This window comes from Vanacampus margaritifer, chromosome 1 (assembly GCF_051991255.1).
Source record: "Vanacampus margaritifer isolate UIUO_Vmar chromosome 1, RoL_Vmar_1.0, whole genome shotgun sequence".
NCBI classification, from domain to species: domain Eukaryota; kingdom Metazoa; phylum Chordata; class Actinopteri; order Syngnathiformes; family Syngnathidae; genus Vanacampus; species Vanacampus margaritifer.
The window spans coordinates 32,387,946-32,413,987 of record NC_135432.1 but is presented as its reverse complement, the minus strand read 5'-3'; the positions used below and the strand labels follow the sequence as shown (position 1 = coordinate 32,413,987).

General features: G+C 39.0%; 3 protein-coding genes across 4 annotated transcripts in view; 2 read left to right on the top strand and 1 right to left on the bottom strand.

The window, feature by feature from the left end:
* LOC144037412 (acid-sensing ion channel 1-like) overlaps window positions 1–7,311 on the top strand; it is a 48,442-nt gene extending 41,131 nt beyond the window's left edge. Inside the window, exons 6-10 of the mRNA XM_077548890.1 lie at window positions 384–440; window positions 586–739; window positions 1,945–2,036; window positions 2,127–2,206; window positions 4,464–7,311. Of these exons, the coding sequence (XP_077405016.1) occupies window positions 384–440; window positions 586–739; window positions 1,945–2,036; window positions 2,127–2,206; window positions 4,464–4,580 (500 nt within the window). The 3' untranslated portion in view covers window positions 4,581–7,311. The remainder of the gene's footprint in view (window positions 1–383; window positions 441–585; window positions 740–1,944; window positions 2,037–2,126; window positions 2,207–4,463) is intronic.
* Window positions 7,312–9,103: 1,792 nt separating this feature from the next.
* LOC144037394 (glycerol-3-phosphate dehydrogenase [NAD(+)], cytoplasmic) lies at window positions 9,104–14,252 on the top strand. Its single transcript, XM_077548856.1, has 8 exons — window positions 9,104–9,444; window positions 10,815–10,992; window positions 11,203–11,343; window positions 11,446–11,584; window positions 12,398–12,510; window positions 12,855–13,091; window positions 13,175–13,281; window positions 13,379–14,252. Exons 1-8 carry the CDS (start codon window positions 9,401–9,403, stop codon window positions 13,473–13,475), a joined length of 1,056 nt encoding a protein of 351 aa, XP_077404982.1. The 5' UTR covers window positions 9,104–9,400; the 3' UTR covers window positions 13,476–14,252.
* A 219-nt stretch (window positions 14,253–14,471) lies between these two features.
* On the bottom strand, window positions 14,472–23,659 carry g6pd (glucose-6-phosphate dehydrogenase). Of its 2 annotated transcripts, none has more exons than XM_077548844.1 (13): window positions 23,615–23,659; window positions 21,047–21,168; window positions 18,810–18,847; window positions 18,117–18,225; window positions 17,773–17,990; window positions 17,415–17,573; window positions 16,728–16,853; window positions 16,472–16,565; window positions 16,209–16,395; window positions 15,902–16,137; window positions 15,705–15,781; window positions 15,467–15,559; window positions 14,472–15,382 (listed from the first exon to the last, which is right to left on the bottom strand). In XM_077548844.1, exons 1-13 carry the CDS (start codon window positions 23,634–23,636, stop codon window positions 15,292–15,294), a joined length of 1,572 nt encoding a protein of 523 aa, XP_077404970.1. In that variant the 5' UTR covers window positions 23,637–23,659; the 3' UTR covers window positions 14,472–15,291. The 2 variants fall into 2 exon arrangements, with proteins under 2 accessions (XP_077404970.1, XP_077404961.1); XM_077548835.1 differs by lacking the exon at window positions 23,615–23,659 and adding an exon at window positions 22,893–23,419.
* Between the last annotated feature and the right edge of the window lie 2,383 nt (window positions 23,660–26,042).

The window sequence follows — 26,042 nt, the reverse complement described above, 5'->3', positions numbered from 1 at the left end:
TAACTCAACATCAGTTCATACATAGTTTTGATGTTTTCAGTGAGAATCTCCGAAGTAACCAGTCATGAGAATAAAGTAAATGCATTGAATAAGAAAGTGTGTCCAAACTTTTGGCCTGTACTGTACTGTATATGTTGTGGGCCGCTAAAAATAGTCAGCATACTTTGGTCACCTCTGATTTAGAGTTCTCAATGAGCCCATTGTACATTTAATTGGATGATAGAACCTACATTCCACACAGTAGGCCTGTCATCAACAAGGAAACTCATAAACCTGAATGGCCACAATGTAATGCACCTAATCCATGTTATTAATCAATATAAAGTGCATTTACTACAAGCTTCCAAGTGCTAAAGGTTTTTGCTTGTGTGTTTTGGTGGCAGGCGACGCACCCTTCTGCACCCCGGAGCTGTACAAAGAATGTGCTGATCCCGCTCTTGGTAAGAAAGAGGCTTTGTTCAGCTCTAGTCTAGACTCATACACAAGTTACTGTAATTTGCATCATGGCATTACCTATTTTTCGATCAGAAGAGTTTCATATCACAAGTTCATGATCTTATTTTATTTTTTATTTTTGCCCTCCAGATTTCTTGGTGCAGGGAGATAATGATTTTTGTGTGTGTGAAACCCCATGCAACATGACCAGATACAGCAAAGAACTGTCCTTTGTCAAAATCCCCAGCAAGGCCTCAGCTAAATATCTGGCAAAGAAATACAACAAATCTGAGCAGTACATTAAGTAAGTACCAACAATGAGCAATTAGTTTGTCTCGTTTGAAAACTGGTTTAAATGTGCAAAGCGTACGTGTGAACTTAAAAGCTGCCCATTTTTGAAAGGGTGTCTCTAAGCAAGCCATTCTGAATTTTGCCCGACAACAAGTTTTCTTTCATGACTTGGAAGTTATGATTGGCTATTTTCAAGTGATGACTGGAATCTGGCCAATGGACAACAGTGAAGCACCACCATGTAAAAGCCTAACGGTATGCAGAGCGGCAGGGTTAGCTAACCACTAACCAGCATATAATTGAATGAAGGGCGAAGTTGGTGTTGGGCGTAAATGCGTTGGTGACGTATCCAATGCATGCACCTCATGTACAGATATGCACATCAGTTTATAAATGTAATTTGGTGGCTTGATGCCATTGACGGCTATAGATGTCAAATTCATTTAAACTATTTCTATTTGTGTTCCACTTTTTCCACTTTTGTTAAGAAGAGTATAAAAACCTAAAAAAAGTGTACATTTAGAACAGATATAAAATTTGTGATTAATCGTGAGTTGATTATTGAAGTCGTGTAATTAATTACAATTTTAAAAAATTATTCACCTGACGTGATTTTAAAAAGAAAAGAAAAGATTATTTTAAAAAATGGTGGCGTCAGGCGATTAAAATGTTAATTGTAATTAATCGCATGACTTCACTAGTTAACTCACGATTAATCACAAATTTTATATCTATGTACAATAAAAAAAAAATCGGTTTTCACATTCTTGTTAACAAAAAGTGGAAAAAAATGTTTAACTAATAGAAATAGTTAACATTTATTTTTGATGTCTATAGCCGTCAATGGCAGTGAATGAGTTAAGCGCTGCCACGAGAAAAAAATAAAAATGATGCTTTTATTTATGTTCATGGTGGTTCCAGTTACTTTCAGACTCTGGGCTGCTTCAGAACAAGTGTCCACTTGCTTGATTGCAACACCCAACCTGCAGCCAGTCGTCATGGTAACAAAATCCAGCATAGGCTCCAATTTGGGGGGCCTGATGTAGGGTGGCTAATTAGGATGAGACTGGTCCACCCCCTCAAAACAGGCTTATTTCAGGGTGACTAGAAAAATTAGGTGTTGTGTGTGTTAGTATTTGTGATCCTGTTTTTAAGACAACTGTTTTTTTCATGTTTCTTTTAAATGCTAAAGCTAAATATAAACTCTGGAATCTACAGGGAAAACCTTCTGGTTTTGGACATCTTTTTTGAGGCTCTCAACTATGAAACTATTGAACAGAAAAAGGCTTATGAAGTGGCTGGACTATTAGGTATTATGTGCATCATCTATAACTGGATATAGTGAATTTGGTGATCATTTTAACGTTACCATCCTGTATGCCTTCATTTGAATATTGTAGGTGATATTGGTGGTCAGATGGGACTTTTCATTGGTGCAAGCATACTCACCATTCTGGAGATATTTGACTATATTTATGAGGTGAGTCATTTCTGAACAAATACAGTGGATATAAAAAGTTTATACACAACATGTTCAATTTCCAGGTCCAACAAAGCATTTCAAAACGGTTTCAATCATTAAAACTCATTCACTGCTATTGACGGCTACAGACGAAAAAATAATAATTTTAACTATTTCTATTAATTTAACATTTTTTCCCACCAAGAGAATGAAAACCTAGATTTTTTTGTGAGATTTGTTATTAATCGTGAGTTAACTAGTGAAGTCATGCGATTAATTACAATTTAAAAAATTGAATCGCCCGTGACCCTAATTTTTAATCATCTTTCCTTTTTTTTCTAATCGCATCAGTCGATTAAAATTTTTAATTGTAATGAATTAATCACAAACTTTATATCTGCTCTAAATGTACAAAAAACATTTTTTCTAGGTTTTAATACTCTTGTTAAATAAAAGTGGAAAAAATGTTAGAAATTGTTAAAATGATGACATCTATAGCCGTCAATGGCAGTGAATAAGTTAATGTTTCCTAGAACCTGTACAACTAAAAACAAATAAAATAAAAATACAGGGGAAGTAAAAATAAATGAGATAATATTGTTGCACAAGTGTGCGCATAAGTGTGGTGTGGCTGTTAATAATTAATCAATCACATTCAAACTCATTTTAAGAGCTTGTCAGCTCACACCTGCCACCACTTAAAGTGCCTGTAATTAACTCCAAATAAAGGTAAAGGTAAGCAATTGTCTTATAGTTTTCCTGACATTTTTGTCATCACATCAAACAGCACAAGCCATGTTCTAGGGATCTCATTGTCGGATTCAAAGTGTTAGTCATGAGATGGGCATGAGACAATTTTCAAGGCATTAGGCATGACATGGAAAACAGTAAAGACCATCATCATCAAGTGCACAAAATATGGCAAATAGATGAAAAGACAAGAGGAAAACGGGTCAGGGTTTTTAATTTTTTATCTGACGGTCGATAATGGATCTTTTTAAAACTGTGTTGATCTCTGGGAACTATTTATTTAGATTTTCAGTTAACTTTATAAGAGATGCTGCTGACCCAAGGAACTCTCTCCATCTTTAGTTTTTGTTTGAAAATTAAACAAAGATATATAAAGGTTTAACATTTCAGTTACAGTGTTTCCTGATTTTCCGCTGGGTTTGGGTTCCAAAAAAATGCCCGCAATAAATCAAATCCACGAAGCAGTTAGCTTTATGTTTTACATTTATTATAAATATTTTAAGGCTCTAAAACCCCACACCACACAGTTTGTACACTTTTTTCATCGAGGCATTTAAATTTTTTCACATTTCTCTCTTGTTTAAACAGTCTCAATGTTCAAACTTTCATAAATTTTATAAAATAGGTACATTACAGAAGAAAAAAAATGCATGTAAAATTGCACACAAAAAAGTCCGCAATACAGCGAGGACACGAAAAGTGAACCGCGTTATAGCGAGGGAACAATGTATTTAGAAATTTTGGCAAATTTTATTTACTGTATGGGGAGCTATGATATTTACTTGACTAGGTTTTCATTTAGATTTTAAGACATAGGCTACTGATGACCCTGGGAGCTACCTGAAGTTTTTGTTAGAATTTTAAAACTTAGATGACGATTGTCTAATATATTAAAAAAAAAACAAAAAAAAAAACGACATTTTGCAAATCTGAAAAAATGTTCTATAAACATATGCTTTAAGACATTCCAACAAAGTTAAGAGTTGGAATATGTATTTTGAAAATTTTTGACTCCAATATTTTTTTCTTACCATCGGTTATTGGTCTCCTTGACTAGTAATAATCGGTATCTGCACTGAAAAAAAACATATCGGTTTGTCTCTACTTACAAGGAAAACACACAAGCTACATTTAGAAAAAACACACTTGAAATCTTCCAAATGAATGTGTGATGTTCCCATGAAACAAGGGTTGAACTTTTTGGCCATAAATCCAAAGAGAGGCACTTCAAATGGTGACAGGCGTGTGCTAACTCCTACTTAGCATGAATTTGAATGTGAATGTTTAATTCTGAACACGTGTATGCACACTGGTACAACCACATTAGCTCAATTGCTAATTTTTACTTTCTTCTTTATCCTATCGAGTAGTACAAGTCACATTAATGGTGAAAAAAAGTTTAGAAATGATTTTGGGCTCAGTTTAGCTAGCATTTCAAAAGGGGTGTGCAGACTTTTTATATCCACAACGGTTAAATGAATCCAGGTTTGTTTAGTCATTGACCATTCTGTTTTTATCTTCTCAGGTGATAAAGCACAAGCTGTGCCGCTGCTCTGATAAAAAGCACAAACACAACAACAATGATCAGGGTACTGTGTTAAGCCTTGATGATGTCAAATGTCACGTCAGTAACTTCCATTAGGTGTCCAGCCAACAATCAAAGTATCTCAATTGTGCCTGACCTTTTGGCAGAAGCAAAGGAATGGCCGGACTGCAGGGATGATGAGCACGACTGACTTTGAAGAGCCGTATGGCAATCTCTCATATAGTAGCAACAAACATAAAACATAGGCATGAACAAAACTCAAGTTCTGATGTGTTTGGTTTATCAGCATAAAAAGATTTTGCTTTGTTGTTAATGTAAAATAATGAATATCAAGCCATTTATACTTGATGACTTGCATGTAACTTTTAGCGACTTTTCAACAAGTTCCCATTTTTATTTTCATGCCATCCAAGGCCATATTTGGGCAGCCTTACCCTGTTAAACACCTGAAAACATCTTGACATCATACAGTTTTCTTATCGTATTCTAATTCATTGTGCAGGGTGACTGCACGTGCAAGTGACTGAGCTGGGCAAAAAAGGAAGAGTTCAAGTAGTGTACTGAAAATGCTAAAAATTGGGCAGAAGAAAATCCAACATTGGCACCATCGCCATTTGCAGAGCAGCAGTTGTGTACATTCAGTGGAAAAGGCTCTAATGCTATGGCTAAAAATTGATTTAGTATGATTGACAACTTTCACTGCTAATGCTGGTTGTCTAACTTTTGAGAACGGATGTGTTTACACGACAATGAATAGCTGAATGTCTCATCATCTAGGGCTCAAGACGCATGTAGCAGCACTGTGTTGAAATGTCATCGATCACATGTTGTTAACCTGCAGATGAGGTTGTATACTGATAGCATCTACGTATGTTTCTCATTGTGCAATGCGAGTGTCAAAGGCTGACGCTGATATGGGAAGAGTACATGTTGTTTTCAGCAGTGCCTGCTTGAAAGTTTGTCTCTTGCAACATTCCGTGACATATTATTTGTACTTATTTTCTCGAGATAGACCGATAAGCTTTTTCCAGGGCCGATACGGATTATCGGTAGTCAGAGAGGCCGATAATCGATATACATTTGCAGAAAAAAAAAGTTGGTGTCAAATTTTTTAATCATAAAATAATAATAAAAACTCCAGCGCTTGACTGCTTAAATGCCTTCAAGGACATGTTTATTAAACAGCTTTTGTGATTTGCATCATGTTAAATTTTTTTGTTTGCCATCAGCTTTTACAGCAACTATACAGTAATGTGGCTTCCGCACACTCACTCCCAAATAGACGCTAATTTGCAGGCTATTTATGAGCTTGCGGGCTAACTATTCACCCACAAGCTAACCCCGGGATAACTCCCAAATAGCCGCTAAAAAATGGCTATTAGGTTAGCCCGCGGGCTAACCATTCACCCGCACATCAGCTTTTGCACCAAATATAATGTGGCTTCCGCACACTAACTCCTAAATAGCTGCTAATTTGCAGGCTAACTATTAGCTCGCGGGCTAACCATTCACCCACAAGCTAGCCCCGGGATAACTTGTCAAGCAGGCAAAGTTTGGTGGAGGACCCAGTCGCAGGGAAGCAGGGCAAGGAGGTGAAGGTGATGTACAAAAAAGGACTCTAATTACTACAAAACAAAAGCAAACTTCAAATGGCAAGAGAAAACAAAACGCGGGGGTGGGGGGGTGGGGGGCATTGACAACAAGGCAAAAACTGGTAGCATGACGGGAGGGAAATGACACTGAACCGACACAGACAGAGGGGAAACTGGAGACTAAATACACACACATTAATGACACAACAAGACACACCTGGGGCAAGACACTTAACAAGACCAAGGGAGACACACAAGGAAAAACAGAACCCAAACATGACATAACTCCCAAATAGCCGCTAAAAAACGGCTATTAGGTTAGCCCGCGAGCTAACCTAATAGCTGCTAATTCGCGAGCTGTTAGCTTGCAGGCTAGCTATTTACCCACACACTAACCCTGGATAACTCCAGAATAGCCGCTAAAAAACGGCTATTAGGTTAGCCGCTAATAGCTACTTATTGGCTGTTAGAACTGCACGAGCAAGCAATCAGATGGTGCTGTGGGCTGGCCAATGCTGCAGGGAGTCAACAGCCGCTGACTTAGAGCAGACGGAGGAGAAAAACGCCCGTCGGAACAAAAATAACAGTTTTTAATATATCGGCCATCAAAACAAAAAAAGAAGGCGATGGCGATATTCATAAAATGCAGCCGGGCCGATTATCGGTCTATCCCTATTATTTTCACAATTTCCCATTTAGCTCAATGCTAAGGTCCAACAACTATACCATCAGTTGACATTAAAAGAAAAAATATTAAAACTACAGTTATTATGTATAATAACATTGTTTTAGCATAGCCTAAATTGTATACTACTGTACTAGATTTGCTATGCGTGTCTGTTTTCTGTATGATGCCATCAGTAAACAATTTGAATATTAAACTTTGCTTTTTAGTTTTGTGGCTACAGTCTGAGATTCTTATATTGTATCAAGTAATTACAGAGCTACATTGTGTTTTGCAGTGAATACTGCATGAAATCATACACTTCGTCACTGTCTGAATAAAAGCATTAATCTTCAAATGTTATGGCATTTTTGCACATTTGACAAGACATTGTTTGCTTTTTCTGACTCAAAAAAATACTACATAACTCACACAACTTGGAGATACATGATTTTACGGAACATGCCATGTTTTTGTTGTTGTTAGGGCTTTCCTTTTGCTCTTATAATGACATTAAGTGATTATGGAATTAAAAAAAGTATTTCATTAAAGTTCAACTTCTTACCATTTATTCATCCTATGTCTTGTGTCTTGATTTGTTGTTTACAAACTTGGGTTGCGCTTCCTGCTTATATTCCTCCCACACTCCGGTGAGTTTTACTCGATTCAGAAAAATTCTGAGAGAGGTTGTTCGTTTTTCTGAAGTTTAATAGAAGTGCGTTAGTGGAAAAGTATTTACACTAACTCAGCGCTCCCGGCAGTTGCTGCCGTACTTCAAATAGTGCTGCCATGTGAATAAGCAGTCTGTCAAACAAATTACTGTTTGCATATCTAAATTTAAAAAAAAAAATTCTTGCTCACATACTGCTGAGTTTCAGAGAGACTGAAATGTAATTCTTCTAAAGTCAGCTGATTTATTTTGAAACCCCACAAAACACCAGACTGCTGAATCCGTACTTAATAGTTCCTTCACGCTTCTCTGGTCTCTTGTTCAAGTCTTACACAACCAGGTCCGCTTTTATCTGAGTCCTGTAAGACTGAAGTTTGGGTGGTACATCTTGTGACTTTTAATGTGCTGGTTATGTTTAAGGTGAAGTGATTTTAAACAGAGAGACTAATGCACACGATTGTAAGCACATTATTGGTAAGAGAATAAATAAAATCCTTTGTTTGTTGTAAAAACCCAATTAAAATTGTTAATTAAAGATATAATGTAATAAAAAATGACTTTTAGAAACATGTTTTAATGTTATTAAATAATTGAATATTTTTGTTTCATGTATGTGCAACCGTCACAGTTCAACCCAGCGTTTGTGGAAACTGAAACATCACAATTGCACTCACACAACTTAAAATTATGCAGATTTTTTTTATTTTATTTCACGTGCAGATATTTGCTCTTGCAGTAAATCCCATTACAGAAGACAATTAAGAGAATGCTAACACAATATATTAATTAAATGGATAGGGAAAATCCCTTCTATTTAGAGACCTTAAGTGAATGTTTAACTATCCACTGCTATCTTAACAACCCTTGAAGGGCTGTTTGCTTATTTGGTAATCAAACTTTGCAAATAGCTGTTGAGAATAAACTTCCAAATGTTTATTTGGGGCGGTGGGGGTGTTGTGGGGGGCAGAATGTTGACTTTGACAGCAAGATAAATTCTCGCGGTATTTGTGAGTTCACAAACTCTCAAGAATTACATCTTGTACAGCTCCCGCTGATACGTTTGCAGCCGATCTTTTTTCGATCGGACCAATCAGACGTTGTTTAGGTAAGACGAAACCAATAAGCGGGGGGGGGGGGGGGGGTCAACCTAACAGACGAATGGATGCTGCAATTAATTACGTTCTCGCAGAATTACTCGCCGTTTCCTCGTTCAATTTGAACACGGAGAGGAGTTTCGTGCATTTTTATCTGGCAAAGATGTTTGTGCCAAGACGAGACGGAAGACGAGATTTTCATCCGTTGCGTTGATTGGTCATAACAATATGCGCTAAGATGCCGCATCGTCCAATCAGCTCGAAGTATTGTACAGCAAGCCCCGCCTTTTCCGAACGGTGATTGATAATGTGAAGAACTCCCTTGAGTGAATCACAATGATCAATCTGGCTGGTAAGGTTAACAGAATGTCGGGCATGCCCAAATCACATTAGAGCCAACTAAAAACAAAAACAAAAAAAAACGGCAGAAAATATCATAGTTATTGCGCAGGTATTGTGCTTATGTTTGGCCACTAATAAAACGTGTGATATATTGTTTAATTGTTTATTGTAATATTGTTTCATATTGAGTGATTCTAACAAGGACAGTAGCCTACTATTCTATTTCCGGTAACTTCTTTCATTTTTTTTCTTTTTTTTAAACCAGTCTGGTAAACTAGCCAAGTGAGCTAAGGAAGTAAGAGACATTTGCCCAAGTTACTTTGAGCCCACTAACCTCATGTCAGCTCGATGAATGAGTGACCGAGCGGGGTTGGAGCGTCGCCCGCAATGGGCGGACCGGAGTGTCCCCTCATGCTGGCCAATAATAACACGAAAGGCTCGGCCTCTACACGGCACATTTGGCAGGCAGGCAGGCAGGCAGTCAGTCAGGCAGCTGCTTGAGCGTTGCGTAACCTCACGTAGAGTTCACTCTCTCATCGATTTGCCTTTTCACCATGGCAGCCGCGAAGAAAGTCTGCATCATCGGATCTGGAAATTGGCAAGTAGTAGCACTGATGCTCCAATGTGTACAGAGCGAGGGAGGGAGGGAGGTTGGTGGATCGGGCTGACTTTAAAAACGCTTGGCCATCTCCCCTGTGTTCTCAGATGCTACTTTGGTTAGCCAAATTAGCATCACCGGCCAGCCAGTGTCAAAAGCTAGCTAACCAGCTGCTTTTCTCTGAGCTTTTGCTTCGCTGGGCTCTGTATTGTACTTCACCACTTCAAACAGTAGTGCGGTCTGACTGGCTGTCATTCGCTTTCGGTAGTTAACGCGCTGCCTTTTTGAATTTGTGTGCGGAGTGTTACAAGCATCTTGCTTGGACTGCGGTATGACGTCATACATCACTGTCAGTTGGGAAAAAAACGTTCACACAAATGAAATTACCTGTAACCAATCAATTAAATATACAAATACGCAGTTGAGACTTCATTTTAATGCCGTTTTATTTAGGGTTAGGCGGATGATCACAAAAATAAAATATGGACATTAAATGTAAAGAGACATTTCATGATTTTTGCGTTTTCTTTTGTGAATTTGTTTAGAAAACCGTTGACTTACTACCACAACAATACCTGTGTACTTAATAAATGACCTGTTTATTACAGGCCAGTGGTCACCAACATGCCCGCGGGCCATCAAGTACCGCAAAGTAGCCTGTTCTAAAAATAGCTCACCAGTGATTGGACATTGTGATTTCCTAGAAAAGTTGTCGTGATATTTTAAAAATGTTTTTTTTTTTTTTTTTTAATTAAACTACTGAATCACCGTGAGAAAAATGAACACGATCAACACCTTCACATACAAACACAATTCCCAAAAAGTTGGAACACGATACAAATTGTGAATAAAAACTGAATGCAATTAAGTGGAAGTGCCAAATTTCTATATTTTGTTCAGAATAAAACATTGTTGCTTGGTATACCGGTACCAGTACCGTACCTTGATGTTTTGGTGTCAAAAACGGCTGGGGTATCATTTTTTCTTAGTACCGGTACTTAAAAAAATAAATACAAGACAGCCCGCCAACTCTGTTTTAAAGGCAGGTACACATACACGCATGGCCGCCTGTCTACCAATATGCGGAAAACGCCTTAAGTAAGCGACACACCTCTTTCAGCGTGTGTGCAAGAGGCCGCAGGAAGATTGCTTCACGCACTGAAGCGCTCGCTGGACGTGCACTCCTCGTTGAGAAGCATGAAGCGCTAATTAAGCTTATTAAAGTTTATTAAGTTTGGTATCTTGACAACACTATTTTCAACACAATCAACCAAGTGCCCTCCCATCCTTCACACCAACTGAATTTTAATGTGACTGTAACATATTTTGGGATCAAGTCCAAAACTAACTATAGATTATGAACAATCCAGGGGCTCTGCCATCGCCAAGATAGTGGGCGCCAATGCCGCTCGGAATTCCAAGTTTGACAACACAGTAAAAATGTGGGTGTTTGAGGAGTTGGTGAATGGGCGCAAACTGACTGAAATTATCAACACTGACCATGAGAATGTGAAGTACCTTCCTGGGCACAAGCTACCAGCAAATGTGGTAAGACCATGTTGCTTTCTCATCATTTACCACAACATTTGTGAGACGTTGCTTTGCCCTTCCCGCTAATGCAACGCTTGTTAGAATGCATGTTTTGCTATATGTCCTTCTATGTAAAGTCTCAGCGTTTGTCCCCGTGGACCTTCAAAGAATATTATAGCACATCAAATGTAAATGCATCAATGGCCTCTTCCTGTGATTGTGCTTCAGCTGGCAGTTCCAGACCTAGTGGAGGCATCCGGTGATGCAGACATTCTGGTGTTTGTCATCCCGCACCAGTTTATTGGGAAAGCCTGCGACGCCATGAAGGGCAAGATAAAGAGTGACGCACTGGGCATATCTTTAATCAAGGTTTGACTTTGCAGTGTTCTAGTGTCCTGTAAACAACCAACCCCTATTGTTACAATAAAGTGAATACACGTTAACATTGGTACATGCTTGCTTTTTTTGTAGGGAGTTGACGAAGGGCCCGATGGACTTAAACTCATCTCTGATGTGATCCAGGAGAAGCTTGGCATTGCAATGAGTGTGCTGATGGGGGCCAACATTGCCAATGAAGTAGCTGATGAGAAGTTTTGTGAGACCACCATTGGTTAGTCTTTTGAATGGCCTTGTTTTCTATGCCTCTCGCTACTGTCCGGCAGTACCTACTACAAATCCCAGAATGCACTACAATTGGTGTAACATGTATGTGGTTGTTTAAATCAGTTTTTTTTTAAAGTGTTTTCATTACAAATCAGACTGCATGCATATGCAAGGTCAATTTACTTCTTCATTTTTAACTAATTTCCAACTTATTTTACTCTTGTTGCATTTGACTGTTTTTCCATACTACCGATCTTAGAGAAGTATGGGACTTAATACCTCTTCCTTGAAATATATATTTTTTTTTTGTATGCTTACTTTGTCTGTTAGCAGTATAACACAAGAGTCTAGATGGCAATTGTGTCCGGAATTGATTTCAATTTGGAACGTCTTTCACAGTTGATGAGCCATTTAGGAGAAGACAAAGTCCGGATGTAACGGCCTCAGGCTGCAATTTTACAGCAGCCATTCATGCTGTGTTTCAAGAGAGACAAAACGGAGAGCTTTGTTTAAAATTTAAAGTAACATGAAGAAGATGTTCTTGCCAGCATAGGTTCTATATTGAGCATTTTGTCTTTTAAGCATGGAACGTTGTTAAATTTGCCTTCTATTTTCTTTTTTAATGACAGAGTGGTTTGGTTTGGCTTCACCTCCCTGCAGTTTGCTTCAGTTTTTTTAAGCCACACCATAGCTGAGGGGAACATTTATAGCCCTGGTGATACTGTTGACAAAGTTGCTTCAAGGACAAAAACAAAAGATTGACACAAAGGTTGTCATTCATTTACAATAAATAAATAGCTGTTTGGTTTTCATCTTCCAGGATGCAAGAATGAAAACCACGGGGCTCTTCTGAAGGAACTCATGCAGACCAACAATTTCCGTGTGACGGTCGTGCAAGAGCACGATGTGGTGGAAATCTGCGGCGCTTTAAAGGTGAGCTTTCTGCACAAAATCAGTGAAACCGTTCACCACCAAAAATGTGAGGTTTTATCTTATTAGTTGTTTAACGTGGGCTTTATTAAGTAATATTTACATTACATGCAGCATTATAAATTAAGAGGTTGCATTTTCAAATTTTAATGACCAGTGACTATGATGCCTCTTAATAGCAGTCAATCTAATTTAAAAGTTATTCCTTTGTTCCTGTAGACTCAGAAAATGCTTCATTTACCTGTGAATTGACAAGAGAGTATTTGGGTATTGTGCAATATTGATGAAAAGTTCAATTTCATGGAAAAAGCTTAATTGGAGCTTTTTTTTTCTCCACGACTTTCTAGAACATTGTTGCTGTCGGGGCAGGTTTCTGTGATGGTCTGGGTTTCGGAGACAACACAAAAGCAGCAGTGATCCGATTGGGCCTGATGGAGATGATCGCATTCGCCCGCATTTTCTGCACTGCCGGACCTGTGTCCTCTGCAACCTTTCTGGAAAGCTGTGGCGTCGCTGATCTCATCACAACCTGCTACGGTGGCCGCAACCGCAAGGTAGCCGAGGCCTTTGCAAAGACAGGAAAGGTGAGTGCGAGGAATACGTCTCAAGTGTGGTAGCCTCTCCGTGTTTTTAATCAGAGGCCATTGTCATGTTCCCGCTTGGTTAGTCCATTGAGGAGCTGGAGAAAGAGATGCTGAACGGTCAGAAGCTGCAAGGCCCAGCGACTGCGGCTGAGGTCTATCTCATCCTCAAGCACAAAAATTTGGTTGACAAGTAAGCCAAACTTCAAACATGCAGCCCAATTTGGGGGAACCAAATGTCATCCGTCCACCTAATTTTTACACTCACTGCAAACTGTTCCCTCCACCAGGTTCCCATTATTCAATGCTGTCTATCAGATCTGCTACCAGGGCCATCCAGTCACAGAGTTTATCAGCTGCTTGCAAAACCATCCAGAGCACATGTAAAACGCAAACAAACTGACCAAGTGCCTTCTACATGGAGAACGTTACGTCATCTGTTACTCATCCAAAACTTGAGGCGACCAGTCACTCCACAGCTGTGTTGCAACACAGTGGCCCTCTCGTTCACTCCATGGAGACGCTGCATAACATTTGTTTTTAAATCAACCACTTTGTCCTTAACCATGGGTTAAAGTGCTTTTTCATTTCATGAAATCATGCTGAAGCTTGAAAGATTTTTTTTTTGTTTCCCCATGTTTAGTCCTGATAGGTCTTGTTGCTTGAAATTTTGGTTCCCTGAATGTCAACTTGACTTCCACCACTAGGAGGTGGTCAACAGTGATTTGGCCGGATTTTGGCTATCCTGCCCATATTAACACTGTACAATATTTATTGCGCATCAATGCATGCATTCAAATTTTAATGTCTAGCGGATATGGACAAGATCTATGGAAGTAGCTGGGGGTGATGGAGAATATTAATGCCGTCCAGAAGTCATTTCATCATAATGTAATCCTGCTTCATGTCTTAGTAGCTTTTAGTGTCCTCAAATCAGTTCCTGTCTTGTACTTTAAATTACGCACAGCAACTGTTTTTACTAAACGCAAGTGCCTTTCAAATGCACGGTTGCTCCAGTAAGTCTTGGCTAGCGCACGCATTTGTGCAAACCAAATACTTATGTCTGAAATGTCCGTCCATTTGTTAACATAACTGTGCCTAAGAGCTTGCATTTTTTTTTTAATTTTGTGTCAACATTTGTCTGTGAATAAATTGTCATCCAGACATCGATGGAATATTTTACCCAAGTTACAACTACTTAGAGCATCAAAATGTGGTGGCTAAAAATACTTTGACTCACTTCACTTAAAAAGAAAATCGTGAAATGATGTGGGGCAAAACGGGTAAAAGCTATTTGGCAAATACTGCTGCAAGGTTTCAATATTAATATCTAAAATTACAATATGTTTGAATAAAACAAATTCTACTACAAAACATTCAAAATGAGGCAAAAGTAGTTTATTCCATGATATTGCTAGCATTACATGACAGCAGAAAAGAGCAGCACACAGTTGGTCATTATAAGGACATTCAAAGCTGACGCGTACACCTGCGGCATGTTTCTAGATGGAAGAAATATGGAATGAACTTGAATAATTGTGATCATGTAAACAAAAGGGAATGCAATCAGAGGGACGCTTAAGACTATTCCAATAGAAATGCTGCAAATATAAACAGAACTCTCCATTCTCATATGTGTCTGTTTACAAGACGAGCCAGTGTTCTTGGTCACAGGCAGAAAACGCAAAAAAAAAAGTTCCATAAAATGCAGTCAAAGCTTTGTGCTATTACAATCACAATAATGGGTTTTGTTTGAGCACGGTACCGGTACTTCCTGTGGTCCACCGCTGTGGTGAACTACCATCTTTTTGGTACAGTAGGAGATTCCGCTGAATGTGACAGTTGATTAGTTAATGGAGGATAGGGAGCCTGCTTATCAGACCTTTTTTTTTTTTGTCAAAAAACATTTGGCTTTCATTTGTTTTATTTCCAAATTAAGTTAACTGTTCTCCACAATCAACCACATAATGAGGTAAGTCATGATGCCAACTTCTTTTAAAAAAAATCTTCACTCTTTTGAACATCTGATAAAGTGGCGCTGAAAAAATAACCTATTTACCTGAGATATAATAATTGGAGCCACAAAGTGGAAAAACGTCACTTTAAAAAGCGGATTGGGACATCGTGTGGCTCACCAACACCAACCATGGTGCACCCTTCAAACTATTCTACCTACCTAATTCCTCCCTAAAATCAGCACAGCTCAAAGTTTGTTGGGGTTCACCCATCTGTAAGTGCCTTCATAGCGGAATCCAACTCGCTTTACGAGCTCATCTGCTTCTGCTGGGCCACGGCTAGAAGGAGGAGAGATGGAAGTGAAACTGTCAAGATGTGTTTTTAATGTTTACTTCCAATTGAGGATAAAAACACTGACTAACCTTCCGTATTTGTAAGGAATGGGTTTTGGCTTCTCTTTGTCTATTTGGTGAAGGAGCGGCGTGAAGATCCTCCAGGCTTCCTTTAATTCATCACTGTCAAGGCATTCAAATGAAACTTAGAACCTTTCATCATTTGTACCGTTTTTAAAAAGGCACAAAAACTGCATCACTGACGACACCTTTTGGCCAACATAGTTCATTGCATCTAAGTTTTCAAATGGTAATGTTGACTACCGACCTGCGCACAAAGTGCATCTGACTCCCACAGAAGACATCCAGAATGAGACGTTCATAGGCATCTGGTAGCTTCACGTCCTGCAAAAAACAAAGCTGATTATGTTTTGGCAGGTACAACACAAATTTATAATGCATGGTAAACTTTTATAAGCAGTGAGAATACATGCAGCATGATGAATGAAATTGGATAACGCATGCCTTATATCGGCTCTTGTAGGTGAGGTCCAGCTCCGTTTCCTCCGGGGCGAAGTACACACCAGGTTTCTTGCTCATCATCTTGGCGTAGACGGCTTCGTTGGGTTGCACGCGAACCACCAGCTCGTTACGGCGACACCGATTTTCAAAAATGTCCCCCGGGACATCTGTGAATTGCAGCCGCACCTCGGCCTTTCTCTCGTTTAGCGCTTTTCCACAACGAAGGATGAAAGGAACGCCTGAGAAGGAAGCATGCGTTTGTAACTCGGATCCGAAAAGGGAATTTTTCTGATGGACAACACAACTTTACCATCCCAGCGCTCGTTGTGCACATAGAGCACTGCTGTGGCAAATGTGGCCTGAGTTGATCCTTTGGGAACTGTGGGATCATCAAGATAACCCAGTTTGGCATCTCCTTCCCCCTCAGGATCACCCACATACTGACCCAGAACCACATCGGACATTACAATTGGATTGATGCATTTCAGCACTTTGACCTTCAAGAAGAACACACATCGATTGGATAAACGATGAAATTCCATTTTGGATGGAGCAATAAAAAATGATTTGCACCTTTTCGTCCCTGACATCATCAGAGCTGGTGGAGGCTGGTTTCTCCATGGCAACCAAGGACAGCAACTGGAGCAAGTGGTTCTGCATGACATCTCTAATCAGGACAAAGAAGAGCAGACAGATCACAGAGAGGAAGCCGCCTAACATGTAGCATGTGATGAGTGATCATGGTGATTATTATGGGAGCTGATCATGTGACCTCATCAAATCTTCTCTGGTCAACAGAATTTAACTGCAGCGCATTTTGGCCTCTCACCGGATGATTCCAAAGTCATCAAAGTAGCCTCCTCTTCCCTGAGTGCCAAAAGGTTCTTTAAATGTGAGGACCACACAGGCCACACTGTCCCTATTCCAGATCGGTCCGAAGATGCGGTTTCCAAATCTGCAAGAACATCACATGAAGTGTTCTTCAGAGGCATGACATGCAAAAACAAGCTGTTGCTCATGACGACAAGCTTCTTTTGTTGAACGACCTCTTTTGGTTTACTCTATGAGGCGTTTGAAATAAATTATTTGATTTAAGAATCGACACGTGTGATCACACACTAGTATGTGCAGTTCAGATTCTGACAGATATTGGTTTAACTGTTTATTCTTGTTGTTATAGTTTGCAATGATGCAGCATTATAAAGTGTTTCCTGTATTTTTGGTAACATGACAAAGCCATCAATATTAAGACCAGCTCTCAGTATGCAGTTATATCACAGCAAACTACCTCGATACCGCAACAATGAGCCTATTCAATTAACACCACTCTGATCGTGTTAAAACTTATAAGGCAGAATATTTGATCCAGCTATTGTACTGGACTGGTGCAAGGAAGCATAATGTTTTTGTACAACTTCTTATTTACACTTTTTGATATATCATTGGTGTATATTCCAAGACTGGTCATTCATTCTTCCAAGGATAATAGACATTACGTAACATTTGTATTTCTTACCTGAGCACCATAAGGTTCTGCACCATTTCTTTCCCAAGATAGTGATCTATACGATAGATCTGGTCTTCCGTGAAGAGGGAAGAGATGTGAGCCGACAGCTCTTCTGAGCTCTGAAGGTCATGTCCAAACGGCTTCTCTACAATCACTCTTGTCCAGCCTCTACAAAGAACAAACGGGGCAATGTTAAAAGTCACTATTCACATCTAATCCAAGACCTGAGCTTCTGGCAAACTGTGTATGATTAATTTAACTACCGCCATCTTACGTTTCTTTAAAAACAAAACAAAAAAAAAACACCCAGTTATCTAGCTTATCTAGCGCACTGCAAGAGATAAAGGTGAACAAAATGCGGACTGACTTCTCACTCATACAGTGGTGCCTTATGTTCTTGGTAACATCGTGGTAGACTGTGGGCGGCAGAGCCAGGTAGAAGAGCCGGTTTGCCTCTGATCCTCCCGGCAGTGTGAGGATGTGTTTATTGAGATTGGAGAAGGAGTCATCATCTGCATATTTCCCACTTATGTATGAGTTTCTGCTGAAGAAGACCGACAACCGATCCACTTCAGAGTCTGTCACCTAGGACAAGAGATGAGCAGATGCAATATCAGTAAATCACAGCCAGGTGATATTTCAAAAGAGAAAATACCCCAAAAGCATTTACATATAGTACAGTAGTACTGATATGCTTCCTTGCACGGCTACCTTGAGGTATGGCATGCAGGAAGCCCTGATAGCATCAACCTTCAGGTCAGAGCGAGCAAAGCCAACAAAGAATGTTTTCTCTGGGAGGAGACCGTCTCGGAACAACCACCTGGGAAAGAACTTCCACAAGTTACTCACAACCTCTATGAGTCAGTCTACAGTGTAGAACTTGACATCACTAGTTGCAATATGAATGGCATTGAAGAATTTTCCTAGGTAATTAATTCATTCACTGCCATTGACGGCTATAGACGTCAAAAATGTATTTGAACCATTTCTATTAGTTTAAAATTTTTTGAAAACCTAGAATTTTTTTTATTGTACATTTAGAACAGATGTAAAATTTGTGATTAATCGTGAGTTAACTAGTGAAGTAATGCGATTCAATTACGGTTAAAAATTTTAATCGCCTGATGCGATTTAAAAAAAGAAAAGCTTATTAAAAATTAGGGGCGTCAGGAGATTAAAAATTTTAATCGTAATTGAATCGCATGACTTCACTAGTTAACTCACGATTAATCACAAATTTTATATCTGTTCTATATCTGTAAATGTACAATAAAAAAAATTCTAGGTTTTCATACTCTTGCTAAGAAAAGTGGGAAAAAAATGTTAAACTAATAGAAATAGTTCAAATGAATTTTTTTTACGTCTATAGCTGTCAATGGCAGTGAATGAGTTAAATTCACTTACCAGAGAGTTGGGTAAATTTTCTTCTTGGCCAGATCACCCTGCAGGTCCAGACACACAAACAAAAATACAATAAAAATATTGTTTGCCTGCAAACATATTCAAGTCACCCTGCTGAAGTAGGTCATCACTTTCAACAACACAAACATGTTGAAAACACATAATAGATTATCATCAACACGTACGCGCAAACACACACAATGTTCAACATGAAAGCTGAATCAAATAATGCTCATTTTGAATGAATTATTGTGTTAAACGGCAGTTGCATTTCTGAAAAGGATAGGAGGGCACGGGAAATGCATAGATGGATGCAAAAGTATGAATTTTGCTATGCAGTATTCTTGCCATTAGATTAGATTCAGCAACCGCTGATGCACTAGCCTAAATTCCTAAATTAATTCTTGCATATTAGTGGATGTTGAAGTTCTGATAAGGTATAATAAAGTTAGAAAATCCTTTGCTGACATTTTAAATGCTTATTAGTTTACTAGAAATCGCCAACTTTTGTATAATGGTTCAAAGTTAGACATGATAACCAACTGGCTTAGATAAAACTATAGCCTAGTATACACAAGTAAACAGCATCAACTAAAGTGAAACAGCACACAGCTGAGTCCTTCCCTTTATCTGCCTGCATAGCGACCTGAAAGGAAAATGCTGACAGCCAGTGACATAGCAAAAATACCAACAAAGCAAGTGGAGAAAGGCTGAACTGGTAACCCTGAAAGACAATAATCACATCTATACGGACTGTGCGTGCAACAAAAGGGAAATTGCTCATTTGATGGCGTGAATCTTGACAGTGATGAAAAAACTGACCTTCAAAGTTTCATTTCATAAGGCAACAACCTCAATTTCAATGAATTCAAGTTCATCGGCTTCCTCTTATAGCCAGCAGGTGGCAGTAGTTTTTACAATTGTGTGATCAGTTTTAACTGTACTGAAGTCCGTGTGCGGCATCACATGAGATGTCAGCAAGTCTCATGAGACTTCAGCTCAGTGAACAGACAATCACAAGTGTTTTTTTTCTTTTTCTTTTTTTTAGCTTTTTCTTTGACAAGAGTACCAGTGATAATGAAATGTGAAGTTTGACGATGGCAATAGAACCGGTAACAGAACTAACTTACTGTGACAATATTCATATAAAGGGCAGTTGCTTACAGTGCCATTTGCAGAATGTACGGTATCATACCAAGTCGAAGCAAAGAGGAAGCTCAAGGTGACGCTTTTGAAACCTTGCATTACTGAGCAGACCTTGTTTGTAGAAGCTTGCTGAAATCACTTTCAACATTTCCTCAATCCGATCATGCTGCAGTAGTTGCACTGCAGCATTTTTGAATACTTACAACATACTTTAGTTTTGATTGAAATGTGCGAGAGCTAATGCAAAGGGAACACATTTCAGATGCTTTTGATACAAATTCTAACAGTATTACTATTTACAGGTGACTTACTTTTGAAAAACTGCAGCTGACAACCCAGACTAAATATAAATTGCTTCCAACATTCAAAAATGTCTCTCAGTTGTGATACATCACTTCAACATCTTTGAGTTTGACACCAAGTACTCCCTTGCAGTGTTTCCCACACCATGTTAATACTTGGGTGGGCCACCCAAGTAAACTGGCCACCACCCAAGAAGTGTTCAAGAAAATGTATTAAAAACATTTTTTTTTTTAAACAAAAAACATGTCGTGACCGGATATACCACATGTAATGTTAGTTTGCCCTCACTTTGTGAATCGTGAGGCTAGAAGAGACGTAGTAAAAGGATTGTGACACCCGCCCCCCACTGGAGTCCACCCAACCAAGTAGATTTAAAATTTGTGGGAAACACTGCCTTGCTATTAGCCAGGGCATGGGCGCCATCTCATGGCCTTCTAAGTGTCACTTTAGGATAGGTTGCAACAAAAACACAAATAGATAAATAGTGGACCGTAAACAGGTTTGACTCTTTACTGTAAAGTTACCGTGTCATGAAGTGTTTCTATCATGTGGATAACACACCCAGGTATTACAGAGAAGTTACCGGGAAAACAGTACAAGAAGCCACTGTCTTTCTTCATTGTGCTCTAAAACGTTTTTCAGCTAATCTATTTGGGGATTCCTGTTGCTTTTAAGTTGGAAATCACTTCTCAATTCGGCCCATAAAAGCAGGTCCAAATATTAAATAGGCACTTCATTTGTCCAGGGACGCAACTGCATCAGTGTAAAAATGGGCAAACTTAAAATCTCACCGAGGCTCCCATGATGATAAATACGTGAACGTCGGATTCTCGGAACTCATCATCATTGTGCAGCTCCTTCCTCAGCTCCCCAAACACCTCGGAGCGAGAGAGGGGGATGTTGCTCATTTTCTCTGTAAAAAACAACAACAAACAAAATAAGGTGGACAAAGACAAGTGATATAGAGAATAGATGGATCGTTAAAAAGCAAAACAATGTTTCTCCACTTGTTAACCCAAAAATGAAGATTACAACAGGAAATTGCCTGCATTACTAGTTTGCATAAATAATTATTCCAGCAATGTATAGTGAGCAACGAAGACACCTGACATTATCTGATCGTCAATAACTAACGTAAATTTGATTACAAAAAGTTTAATGAGTTGTTTATATGTGGGAAGTAGGGGTGCACACATGTAACCATCGCTATTCCAATCTTGTTCTATTGTAAAACATTGGACAATATCTGTGAAACAATACAAACGTGTTGTTTTAAAGGCGGGGTCTTTAGTTTTGACAGTTTGTTTGTAAACAAGAAATTAAAAACGGACTCCTCCCATGGATCAACCCCAACTATTCTCGTCAACATTGCACCTGCCTTCAGCGACACGCCCCCCGCTCTGTGATTGGCTGGAGGAGTAAACATTGACTACCCTCCCAGAAACGTCTTTTAAAACCCTTTATGGCAAAATACAGGCTGGGGTGGTAGTGGATGATGACAAAATCACCACCACACATTAACAGAAGCCCAGAGGTGTTGATTGAGAAGGATTGCATGTGTATACATCCAGTGTTTAAGAAGTGTTTATTTCTGAGTGAAAACTAAAGACCTCACCTTTAACTGCACATGGAATAGTGCTAATAAAAATGAAAAGCTTATTAGTCATCTCAACAGAAGAGGACAGTGGCTTTCAGACCTCTTAGGAGGGAGATGAAATCGGTGGAAAACGTTGGTTTATTTTTAAGGGATCAGCCAATCACTGATACCTAAAAATTAAGGCAATTGGGGCAGATCGAGTGCACCCACCCCTGGTGGGAAGATAAAAAATTGACTTCAATATCCAGTGGTGGGAAGTAAAGAAGTACAAATAGTTCATTACTGAACTTTAGTAAATTGTTCAGGTATCTGAGACTTTACTTGAGCATTTAGTTTTCTGCCGATTCTTAAGATTTGCTCACAACATTTCAACACACATATCTGTACTTTCTATGCTTACTCTGTCAAAATAGGACTGTTACGTTCTTTTTTAATCCCTAGATGAAAACAAGAAGTAAAGACAGACGTAAATAGAAAGAGATAAAGTCAACTATGCTTAAGATCTTGATTAAGAGCTCAGTGACTTATGAGGTGGAAAAAGCAGCGCCATGGAGGAACGTTAACAGTGAGCATTAATGACGATGATGCACAAAAGATTCAGAGAAGCAAGATATTCCCAAACCACCTTGTTTAAGAGAATTGTTTGATGTTTGATTTTCTTTTTGCCAAGTTATCAAGATATTGTAACTTATTTTTTACCCTTTCACTTGAAAGCATTTCAGAGTCTGTACTTTTTTTCTTATACAGAGTATTTAAGTAAATGACTCAAATTAGTACTTTTACTTTTACCAGAAACTTTTTTTCTTACACAAGTATCCATACTGGTTTTGGACTATATAAAACACTTTGTGAGTCCTCGCATTGAAAAGAGTGTGATACTTTTGCCACCTCTCACAATATTGCATAGCACAGAGACTGCTGCATTTCTGGCGACTGCATATTGTTCAAAATTACTTCCTCGTTCATACTCACCACTCAAAGCGGAGTTGAAGGAAATTCCTCCACTTCGAGTGATGATTAAAAAGTAATTAGAGACTTACTTCCTGGGGTACTGCGATTATTCATTGCGCGCATTGCAGCTCTGTCACGTCGGATAAATACAGCAGATAATCATTTAAAAGCAATAGTGTATTGTAAAAATAAAAAAAGACAGCGAGAGCACGTGGATTTGGGCTCAACGTACTAACCCTTCCACAGTCACTCCAACTTCCACAAATAGCCTGAGAAAACTATAATGATATTAGTGAAATCCTCCACGAAATCCCGTATTAAGCAGGGATCAACCTTTCCGCTGATCACCTTCAAAGATGACACAACCAGCCAGTACAGTCACAGTCACAGTCAGGCCATCATTCGGTTCTTCGTCTATCATTTAAATCAAATGCTAGCGTTGGCTTCTAAATGCAGGACGAAGTTTTGTCTGTGCTGCTAGATGTTTCTTTCTGTGAGGCATTTTGCAGCGGACTGCGAACCGAAACTGCCCTCTCATCAGTGTTTAGCTTCACGTGCTGTTATGACAACACAAGCTGCGTTCTCCCAAGCTAGCAAGCGGCGTCAAACTCGGTCTAGTAATTCAACGGAAAACAACGTTACTTACTTGTCCGTTGTCAAGAAGATACACGCGCCACAACAGAACACACTTTGTGTGCCAATAATACACACGAAAGCCCTGCCCACCGAACCGGGATGGTGCGGCACACTACTTCCCTGTTCAAGTGACAAGCCAGAATTGCGCGATATTATTGGTTTGCGAGAAACTCACCAGCGCTCGCTCGAGTTCCCATTGCTGCCGGATTACGTCACGGCCTCGTTGGTGGGCGGGGCGTCTGTCGCTCGCTCACGCCACGTGCGCGTGCACGCATAATGAGACATTACAGGTAGTTTGGGGAAAATTCATGGCACCCCACGAAACAAAAATGTCATAATAAGCCATTGATAAAAATTATATATGGGTCATTACAGAAGTGGAGTCCATTTTAGAGGTTAACATTGTTAATGGACAACTTGGATTTTATAATTTATAGTTATGTATAGAAAAATAAAGAAAGAAAGAAACAAACAAACAAAATGTCCTCCAACTTTGGAATGATGACCCATATACAGTACTAAACTAATGATGATCTTTTCTCAAATTGCTCAAAAATTTACTGGCGCAGCGTAAAATCTAGGTCTGCTGAGTTGAACACAAAGCTGTTATATGTTCAGTAGTTGCGCCATTATTTACGAGCTAAAAGAAAATGACATTGCATTGACGACTCTAGCCTGTTATTTACCAAATTTCTAAATTTGCTTTTAAATGTCCCATTTTGTTTCTCTTTAATCGTAGCTGCAATGTGATTATTTAGAATGTCGTTTAAGATGGATCCATAATTTTTTTTCTGCCTATTAAGTGGACTTCCCTAAAACTACCAAGCAGCTTTTCGTAAAACTTTTGTTAAGTAATTATAAATGATGGCTTACATAGACAGTACCGTACAAGGTGTTGCATGACAACTTGTGGCTGCCTCACGATGACAACATGTCTGCTCAAACCATGAGCATCCGACAGTTTCTGGCATGAAGAGCTGGAGTAACCTTGAGTTACTATGAAACTGAGCTGGAGTAACCTTGAGTTACTATGAAACTGCCTCTGTGAGATTTTGTTTCCTCTTTCATCAAAGGGACCTGTTTTGAAGATGTGGATGACAACAAGATGGCCGTGATGACAGAGGTGCGGAGGATCCCGGAAGACTCCTTCCTGGAGTGCAGGATGGTGCGGCAGAAAGAGCTGGAAATGTGTGTTGGACTCCAGGGGCAATACTTTGAATGGGAGATTTTGTATTTTTTAATAATAGTAATAATAATAATAATAATAATGTCACTCAATCTTGGAACATTTTTTGAACGATTTGAAGACTTGGGAAATGTGTATACAAATTCTTTCTGATGCCACAAAAGTAAGTATGTCCATACCAAACATGGCAGCAAATTGACAAGCTAGGGCTGATCCTGTGTAACCCCCCCCCCCCGTAAAAACAGTGTAGTACTGTTCGACTGAAGACAACCTGAGGCTGGAGTAGTATGCACATTAAAGCAAGTGCTAAATTATTGGTGCACTCTGGTGCCATATACAAATTAATTATACAGTGGAGGTTTTACCAAACAGTGTTTCCTTGTTAATGACAGTGAATGCAACAAATGTAACATTTAGCCCCCCCGCAAAAAAATTTGAATAAAAAAATAAAATGATGATGAAAAAAAAAAAACCTGTATAAAAAAAAAAATCTGTATAACAAAAAGGCCTATTTGGAGCCTGGAATCTACATACTTTGGTGAGGAGCCTATAAACCAAAGTAGATTTATCAAAAGGTTCTTCTTTTTGGAAATGGCACAACAATTCTGACAAGAATGAGGAAATAAATTTCACAAAGTGTTTCATCATGTACTTAGTTGACTTAATGATGGTTGACTGTTGCTACAGCTCCTGTTCATCCTTAGCTGCCTGTGGAGGCTCTTTTGAAGTACAAAGGACTGTATATTCTAAATACAAAGTACCACTAGTCACGACTAAGTGACATATATTACAAGATACCTACAGCAAAAATAATGTAACTCTGACATTGTTAAAGATTGTCTGGAAAGTAAATCCAGTGTGACAATGAATATTAGCAAACATCAGCAGACTGGAAGGGGGTGGGCGGTTCTTCACTTCTGCCATTCATGCACACTTCAGTCCAGTCCAAGCTGCCTAACCGGTAAATCATGTTGACTATAATAACTGCTATTATACTGTGATTACCAAAGATCAAATGCTCCACTTATTCACAGTAGTTGTTTGTGAAACAGCAAAAATAAACTGTAGCTGACATAATTACGGTAGGTATTCATTCCCTGACTGAGACTTTACAATAGACTTAATTAGGTCAAGCATGTAGCAGATGCAAATGTGATGCATGGCGTGTCTGTTTAGATTACATTTCATAGTGTGCCATACATAACCCTGCACAATCCAATAACATTAAACTACAAGAGTTGTTTTGGATAAGGCAAAAACAATGGAGAGCGCAAACAATGTTTTTTTTATTTCAGCCTGAAGACATCAAATGAATATTGCAGCAACCAGAAGACTGCATTCAATAATATTAAAAAGGTTTGCACCTCCTCAAAAGTCCAAGCATGAATCTGTTTGAAAGCCATTGTTGTCCTCTCTT